This window comes from Vulpes lagopus, chromosome 16, assembly GCF_018345385.1.
Source record: "Vulpes lagopus strain Blue_001 chromosome 16, ASM1834538v1, whole genome shotgun sequence".
Lineage (NCBI taxonomy): Eukaryota > Metazoa > Chordata > Mammalia > Carnivora > Canidae > Vulpes > Vulpes lagopus.
In genome coordinates this window covers 44,560,889-44,570,363 of record NC_054839.1, presented here as the reverse complement: position 1 = coordinate 44,570,363, position 9,475 = coordinate 44,560,889, and the positions used below count along the sequence as shown (strand labels likewise).

Below are 9,475 nucleotides of genomic sequence, written 5' to 3'. Positions count from 1 at the left end.
ACTTGATCCCAGGGCCGCAGGATCACAACCTGAGCCAAAAGCAGATGTTCAACCACTGAGCCACTCAGGTGCCCCCAAGACCTATGTATTTCTTGACGGTATTTACCCTTTTCACCTGCTCATAGTTCCTTGATCTTGTTCAGAATTGCCTGCAACAGACATATCATGTTTCTTGAAATGCACACAACACTTGAAATTATGTTTGCATCTTATACTTCCATTTGATATTTTATTCTTTTTTCTTAAATATTTAGTATGACTCTTCTGCCTGTGGAGATGTTTAGTGCAACTGCAAGCAAAATATTGCAAATGGATGAAATATTCTTCATGAAGTCAACCTCATGCTGGACTATCTACCACATGGGCACACAATAATGTTTGTTAAATTGAATAGAATGGACAGTCATAAATACGAAATAAACTGGGTAAGTTAGGGCCCTTTATAATTCCATCTGTATCATAAAACCCAACATTAGAAAGGGGGTTATGGCTCCAGTGCTTTCATTGCTCATTTAATGTTTAGTAAATGAGTTCCCTGCCTTTTCAAATTTGTAAAATAGGCTTGAAAGCCAAATATGAAAATTGTGAATTTTCTGGTCTCTCACATATCGATTTTTAATTTCTATTGGTATCACGTTTATAGCTTTAGTTTATAGCTTTATCAGCTATAAATTATTTACCTACCATATTCTATACTATATCTTGTTCATATTCCCTGATTTAAGACCCAAACTTTCCCTTGAATTATCACTACTACCTTGTAGTGAGTCTCTATAATCTTCCTCAACAGAAGCTTCATACATGGCCAAAATGGTCAGTTTAAAACACCGATTCCCTAGGATAAAATTGCAACCTCCAAGTAGAATAATGAATCCCTTCATTATTTGCAGTATATGTACAGCTCCAAGCTCCTTACTCATTCTTTTCATCCCTTCAACCAAAAACATTGATTTTTCAATCATGACATGTTCTTTCACCTGTGTGCTTGGACATTATTCTCTCTTCCTTGAATACCCTTCTCTCTCCTCTGCCAACTTCCCCTAGTTAAATTTTCAATTAGACATCACCTCCTTTGAGAGGGCCCAAATTAGAAATTGCCCTCTTTGGGAAGCTTTATCTAATACTTTGTAAGATTGGGTTAGGTCCTGCTCACTTGACACTTGACATCCTGGGAGTAATCATTTATCCCACACAATGTTTTGAGATTGAAGGGTTTTCTATTCTATTGGATTTCCACACTATAAAGTCATTGAGGGTCAAAGACTCTGCCTTGTTCTCAATTAAATTCCTGGTAATTAAGAGTACTAAAATAAATACAAATGGAATGAATAACTGAATTATTTTTTTTAAATCATCCCGGTATTCTTCTTGACATCAGTGGGTTAAGGTTTAAAGTTCATCCAGTTTTGTTCTATGCCAATAAAGGAATACATTCCCATTTTAGGGGTTTATCAGAGAAAAAAATGCTACCACTTTAAAAACAATTCTGTACAATATTTGACATTTAAAAATTATTAAGATTGTATGCATGTATGTCCGTATGAATCTGAAAAGTTTTATGATCTTTTCTTATCAGATGCGGAAACAACTAGAAAATACATTATAGTGGTTTTTTTTTCCTCAGGAATTACCAATTAAAATTTTTTTTTTCCTGCTTCGAGTCTATTTGCAGGACTTTCATTTCTCTACCTTTTAATAAATATTTATTTACAATTCACACTGTGAAGGCACATGGCTAGGCAGAGATAGTCAGCAAAATGGTATTTTGGAGCAATTGACTAGTTCCTTGCAGTGAGCAGATCTACCTTAGAGGGAAGAAAATGGTCAGATATCTAGGTCTCTGGTCCCTCTGAGCTTAGACTGCTCAATGTTGAGTTGAAAAGCACCATATGTTTAGTATTGTCTTTCCTTACATTTTCCACGGTCTGTAAGAGGCAAGAACCCCACAGAATCTTCACTTCTCCAAGGAGAGATTGAGACCTGAGTCTCCACTGACTCAGGAGAGCATTGCATAGTTCCTCCTTTTACAGTTGTTAATTGAGACATTTTCTGGGAGTACAAACTGGAATCCTTATGAGATATCTTACTGGAATCAGGTCAACTCCATACCATCCTTAATATAGCCTCGGTATGTCTTTCATAGCAGGATTATGCCCGTTGTTTTCATAAAACACATCCGGAACACAAAGGATTTGGATTTTTATTTTCATTAAAAGAAAATAAAATTGTTTTAAAAGAAGGACCATTTCCCCCCCTTTAAACCACCATTGATAGAAGCAGAACTGCAGAGAAAACTTTTTTTTTTTTTAATAGGGTCAGGGAATCTACTCTGAAGACTCAAGTAATGTAAATTGTTTTTTCCCCTATAGCTGAAATTGCTATGTTGCTTTTAAATTTCCCAATCCAAATTAATGAACAATTTTCTCTGTAGTATAAGAATGGCTTTGGCAGTGCAGATCAGAGCAATCTCTTCTTCATTAAATTGGGCAAAGAGGATTCACTGGTTCTCAAACTGTTAAATGGATATTAGGGCTTTTAATGAATGGAACATTTATTTTTGTGCCAGCTCAACTAACAACATTGACATGATTAGCATACATTTTGGCAACTGTTCTAGCACAAGGTGTTAGTAAAAAGGGGCTTTTATCTTTGAGCTTAATTTACTTTAACTTTCCTTGTTATAAATGCTTTTAATGTGAATGAGATGTTTTTGTAAAGGAAATCCTGGCACAAGAAGTTATTCAGAGATATGTCTTTTTATTAACGTTACAGGCATTTCTCATGCTAGAGACGAAGGCTCTACCCCGAGACACGTGAACTTTCTTCAAATTTAGAAATAAATAGAATATTTTGTTACTTTTACTAATGGTGAAATCACTGCCCTTAAGAGGATTTTTTTACCTTAATGGTGCTACTTATTTAATATGTAGTTCCTTCCTTTAAAAAAGAGAAATAAGATACAAAGATGACTGGTAGAGGATGGTTTCCTCCACTGCCATACATCAATTATGAATGAAAAGTTTTGGGGGTTAAATGATCTTAGTTTCTTAGCTCAGGTGCCTCTTATACAAAAGGAATTTCCAATAAAAATATAATTCCTTTTTGTAATAAACAGTACAGCTTCCTATGTTTGTTTTATTTATTCAAATTGTCAAACCGAAGAAAACAAGAGAAATGAGTTAATAATACGAATTCAAAAGGTCTTGGGTGTTTGCATTCAATTTTTTTTGCAATGTATTTTAAAAATGTATTGAAAGCCATTGTAACACAGCTAACAAAGGATTGGTTATAAGTATGTAGTAAAGCGAATGTCTATAGTTGATACTAGACCAAAAATTAATATGCGTGTGGACATGCATGGGTATAAATTTTCATATGAACTCCTGTCAAACATAGAGGCATACTATTTTATATATATATATATGTCTATATCTACACACATATAAAATGATTTACCCAATGTTTAATTGAGTAATGAATTAGTTTAATATAAACTTTAGCAAACAGAATATTTGCACTTTACCCACATTTACCTCTAGAAGCAAACAAATGCCAATAGCAGGCACTTCAGTGAAAGAACAAGCCCATGTCCAAATATAAGATGGTAAAAATGAGAAAGAAATTATGAAAATATATACCTTTAATTTGCAGACATATAAACACGTTTGGTACAGTACAGACACATGATGCCAAAAAGTAGAATGATCCAGTTTAAGCTAAACACATTCCTTGTGTATACAGATATTTTGCTATAGCTCTCATATAAAATAAAATTCCCAGCTCACACAATGAAGTGAAAGAGATCAATCACTAAGGAACCAGCTTGCTTCATTGCAAAGGATTCAGTAAAAGCGAAGTTATCAAAGAAATCTGCTGCTGGGCTTACAAATAAACTCTTGGACCTAATCCAAAGCCAAAGAAAGGAAGCCAGAAATGGTAGCCAACAAACCTAAACAACAACAAAAAGAGAAGTATAACTTTTCTATAAAGGGCTCAACTAAAACAACCGGTGATGTACACACTAGCTTCTAGAATAATTCTGCTTTAACATGATTTTTATTTTCTCCTGTGATAAATGAGTTCAAGCACATGAAAACCTAAAATATAACCCAAGTAGAAAGTACTACTGACAAGTTGTCAAAGCACCAAAATGTCGTGAACACCTAGGAAGCAACTAAGGATTGAAACATTTCTTTGCTCCTGGCTGTTTTCCTTGGACACAATTTCCAGTTACAATGTCTGTAAAGGAGAATATACACATTTCCCCTGTAATAATAGCAAGTGCAGTAGTACAGGGAACAGAAAGCAATTTGAGTACACAGAAAGTGAAAGACTCTTCAGCAGGTCAAATCTTTAACACATGGCAATGCCTTCACCCTTGCTAAAAAGAAACTGCGCTTCTTGGTAATGCTTTCTCTTTCAAACTATACATGATGTACTGGTGAGGTAATAAACATTCTGCTTACGGACACATTTCCTTTCTTGCAATATCATACATTGAAGTGCAGTGAAATTCAATTTATTTCAATTTCATATTTCTTAAATGTTAAAAACAATATATTTAAAATATACTCTTTCATTAATTTCATGTACAACAACTGTCCTGTACAATACCTCAAAACAGTTCCCTGCAAAGGAGCAGCTGATGCCCTCTTGTGGTTAAAGGACTTTTTCGACAAAAAAAAAAAAAAAGCAATGTACCATTTCTTACCTTATTCCCAGGTTCTATCAATCTGCTTGGTGAATGAAAGCTGCAAATCATGTCCAAGCTTTTTTTTTTTAAATATATATATATATATATTTATAACAGTTCTATAGCTGTTAGTACTAATTTTCATTAAAAAATGCTGTACACATTTTATAACCTCTGATTTCGAATTTAAAAACCTGTAAACAGCTTATTTACAATATAGTACAAGTTATAAATTAGTTGTTCTTCATTGGAACTGTCATCTACACACGCTTGTTTAGGTGACGAAGACTACCCAAAGCCAGTTAAAACAGCTCTGTGTTATTCCACAAGAAAATATCAAATATTAGAAATAGCCATTGGTTTCCTCTCTCTCATATGCAAGTCAATTTTTCCTTTGAGTGGAATTTGTACTTCCAAATTTTCGTCTTCCCTGTGGTGCTTTTTCCCCCTCCTTAAACAGATGTATATGCCCATCCCTGTTACGAGTGTGATAGAACCCAAGCTTATTACAGACAGAGCTACGAGGGTGGGCACACAGGACCCAGACTCGATTTTCCTATGGGTTGGTTCTATTGAGATCTGTGGTTCTTTCTCCTCTATGTTAATTTCTGGTTCCTTTCTTAAAAGACTCTCGATGTAGCTCTCATTACTGACAGTGTCATTGACAAACAGGTTCACCATGACTGTGGAATGGAGAGGTTCGGGATACCCATGATCGCTCACTTTCACTAGTAAACGATGGAGTCCATAGTCTGTCTGCAGCAGCGCCTCTTCCAAAGTAATGTTGCCGGTTTTAGGGTCAATCCTAAAGGACTCCGGCCGAGGACCTCTTCTTCCAATGATGCTGTAAGCTATGACAGCATTCATGCCTGTGTCTTTGTCAACAGCATAGACCTCTGTAACTGGGGAGCCGGGAAGTGTAGAAGGCAGTACCAACAGGTAGGACATGTTAGACTGAGGAAATAAAACAAGAGGAGGGTTGTCATTGATATCAAGAAGCAGAATTGTGATTTTTGCAGTCGAAGAGAGGGCAGGCTCACCCCCGTCAACAGCTTCGACCCACAAAGTATAGGAGCTTTGCTGCTCTCTGTCCAAAGAGACTTTGGCTCTCAGCATGCCCTTTCCTGTGTCTATGACAAAAATATCACTCTGGTTCACCACCGAGAGGGCAACCCATCCGTTTCGTCCGGCATCGGCATCTGTTACACTAATTACCCCAATCTCACCATACCCTGGAAAGTTTTCTGGCACGAAAAAGCTGAAGTCCTTGTTGATAAACCGAGGGCTGTTGTCATTTTTATCCAACACTGTGAGAGCCACAGTGGCTACTGATTCCCTGGGTGGCTTTCCAGAGTCAACAGCTCTGACTGTGTACCTGTACTTTTCTTTCTCTTCTCGGTCCAGCTGAGTGGAAACTGTCAGAATTCCTGTGACACTGTCTAAGGAAAAATATGATGGGGCATCAGGTCCCAGGAAATATGAAACTTGGCCTCTCTCTCCACTGTCAGCATCTGTCGCATACAGCTTAGTCAAAAAGGCATTGGGTGCATTATTTTCTTCAATAGTTAGTTCCAGCAAGGGTTGAAGGAAAACAGGAGCATTGTCATTGTCATCTAAAAGTTGCACTTTAATAATTTTTTTGACATGAAATCCCTCAGAGTTCCAGGCCACCACAGCTATTTCATAGAACTGCTGTAGCTCATAGTCCATTAGTTTTGTGGTTTCCAGCAAATACTCATTATTGTATGGTTTGTAGGGTGATAACCTAAATGGTCCTTCACCGTCCAGGTAGCAGTTCACCTTGTATTTACCTTCTGGATCTCTTATGGTGAAGAACGCAATTGGAGTGTTAATGGGTTCTAGTTCTTTCAGGTAAACAATACCATCTACCTCATTTGCTATATAACGAGGAACAATTTCAGGTGGTCTGAAAATAACTTTGATAATGGTCACCAGGGCTGTGGTCACAGCAGGGATGCAGCCCGGTCCATTAGCAAGGATGGTGAGCTTGTGAGTTTGCAGAACACTTCCCCCAATCTTACTGAAAAGTTTAATGACTCCGGTGGTTTCATCCAGATGGAATAAATCCTTGGACGCTTGTGGAACTTTCTGGCTGTAAGAGTAGGTGATCTGAGCATTGGTTCCCAAGTCTCTATCCACAGCCTGGACAGCTGCGACCGGTGTGCCCACTGTAGCATTCCCAAACACAGTGACATTGATTTGTGAGTCAGCGAAGAGAGGGCAATTGTCATTAATGTCAGTTATGCCAATGGTGAGGGTGGCGCTGCCCAACAGTGGTGGAGACCCACCATCCTCTGCTATGATGATGCTGACGTACTGGTCCTGGGTCTCCCTGTCCAATACTCCCATGACAATGAGGTAGGGAGTGCGCTCCCCATTCTCGTTCTCCTCCACATCCAGGGTGAACATGCGATGGTAGTCCAGTAAGCGGTAGGTCTGCACCCCATTAGTGCCTATATCTGGGTCCATGGCAGGATGCTCTATGGCGAGCCGGGTGTTTACAGGTGCATTTTCCGGGACCCAGACAGAGATCTGGGAAACGGGGAACTGCGGGGCGTTGTCATTGACGTCCCGGATGGCGATCTTCACCTTGACAAACCTAAAGTATTCCTGAGGCAGGACCAGTACATCCAAAAGCAAAAGACAAGAGTCCGAGGAAGGGGAGGAGGAGATGGAAATGCTGCCGCCCCAGGCAGCTCCCCCACCTCCTTCAAGACACAGGGCCTCCCGGTCGATCTCCTGGGCAGAAGTGTGCAGCTCCCCGGAGCGGTTGTCTAGGGTCACGTACTGGCCGCTCAGTCCCCGGGAGGCCAGGCTGAAGGAGAGAGGGGGGTTGCGCTCGGCGACCGCGCGCTCGGGCAGCTGCGACAGCTGGTCCTGCCTCCCGGGCGCGCGGGGCACCAGCCGCAGGTCCTCGGCCAGGCTGCCGATGAGCACCCCCGCCGGCAGGCCCTCGTTCAGGCTGTACAGAAGCTCCGTGGCCCGGCTGTAACTCGCGAGGCAGCTGAAGGGTCCCACGAAGAGGAAGAGCAGGAACAGATGCTGCAAGGAGGGGGGTGGGGGGAGAAGGCTCGTTACAGACGCGCGGGGACACGGGGGCTGGGGTCCGAACCCCGCGCGGCGGGGTCGTCGTATTTGCCCCCATCCCCGTTACCAAGGGCAACGCCTGCAGTCGGAGAGGGACGAGGAGGAGGAAACTTGCTGCAAGGCAGAAGTGTAAGGGGCAACACTGTCGCCCAAACTTACATTTTCTGTTCCCTTTCCAGCCTGCCCTCTCCCCCCACCCCGCTCCATCACCCCCTCCCGAGCCAGAGAGCATCCCTGGAGACACACGCCAAGGCTGGAGGGCCCCCAGCTCCGGGACTGCGCCACGCCGCGGGGAAGCCACCCGGGAGGCCACGGAGGGGGGGGGGCTGCTGGGGAGCCCGGGTCGGCAATTCATCAACTGACTTCCCACCGAGGTCTCCGGAACGCGACGTGGGTCGCACCCCCGAATACGAGACCCCCCGCAGCAGCAGCAGCAGCAGCAGCAGCAGCAAACAACAACATCGGTAATAGTAATAATAATATGGAAAACGTAGAGGTGCTTTCCCTTCCAAACCAGCCCACCCCCCACCCCCCCAATTAAATAAACACTTCAGGTCAGAGAAGTGATTTTCATTTTGGCTCTCCTCTAGTGTCAAATCGGAAGGATCTGGATCTCCACCTCTTATCAAGCCCTCACTAACCACCCCCCCACCCGGCCTCCGAGGGACCAGAAGTAGACGCTGAAGATGCTCAACGCAAAAACAATTTGTCCATTACAGCGGCCAGTCCGGGCAGGTGCCGACAGCAAGAAAGAATCCCCGCGCCCCGGCATCTCCAGGGGATCGAGCCCCCCCCCCCCCCCCCCCCCACCATCCCCAACCTCATCTGCCTGCATTTCAATTTCGGAAACTTACTCTCCCGACCCAAGGGCTTTGCCAATCTCGTGCTAAGATAAAGAAAGACACCTCACCCCCCAAAACTCCTTTTCCCTCCCTTCCAGCCTTCGCGTGAAGTTTGGATTCCGGGGAGAGGTTTTTTTTTTGTTTTTTTGTTTTTTTGGGTTTTTTTTTTTTTTTTTTTTTTTTTTGCAAAAGCTGCCTCGCGCGCGGCACCGCCGCAACCGGGCGGGGGGCTGCAGGGCTCCCGGACCCCAACCCTTACCGGCAGGTGGCTGCGGCTGCTGCTGCTGCTGCTCCTGGGACGACTTAGACGCCCCATATCCAGGCGCGGGTGCCGGGTCGCCGGGCGCCAGCTCAGAGCCGGGGCCCGCGAGCAGCGCGCGTTCCCTCGGCCGCGCATTCCCAGGGCGGCTGCGGTCGGCGCGCTCCTGACCGGAGGGCGGCACAAGACACTCCCTCTCTGTTCATGCAAATCGCTCGGGGAACTTCAGCCAATAGTCACCGGCTCGTCAATTAAGGACGGGGGCTAACGGGCGTGGGGGGGGGGCGGGGGGTGCGGAAAGGGCGCGGGGCCGGAGGGCGCCGGCTTGGGCGGACGCCGCGGGAGGCGCCACCCGGCCCGGGCCCCGCGGCGCGCGCGCCCACCAGCCTCGCCGGTCCCAGCCCGAGTCCACAGGTTGCGGGCGCGGGAGGGAGGATTAGCATCAATAAAGAAGCCTGCACGTAGATCGGCTGGAGAGAGGGAGGAGAGAGGGAGGAGAGAGGGGGGACGTGGGCGCCACCGAGCAGCCGCAGGCGCGATCCCCAAAACGCTTCGCTTCGCCACCAGCTCTTC

At 43.9% G+C, this 9,475-nt stretch overlaps 1 protein-coding gene across 1 annotated transcript; it reads right to left on the bottom strand.

The window, feature by feature from the left end:
• Positions 1-2,702: 2,702 nt before the first annotated feature.
• PCDH20 (protocadherin 20) lies at positions 2,703-9,040 on the bottom strand. The gene is made up of 2 exons (XM_041730889.1): positions 8,903-9,040; positions 2,703-7,756 (listed from the first exon to the last, which is right to left on the bottom strand). Exons 1-2 carry the CDS (start codon positions 9,038-9,040, stop codon positions 5,030-5,032), a joined length of 2,865 nt encoding a protein of 954 aa, XP_041586823.1. The 3' UTR covers positions 2,703-5,029.
• Positions 9,041-9,475: the final 435 nt, after the last annotated feature.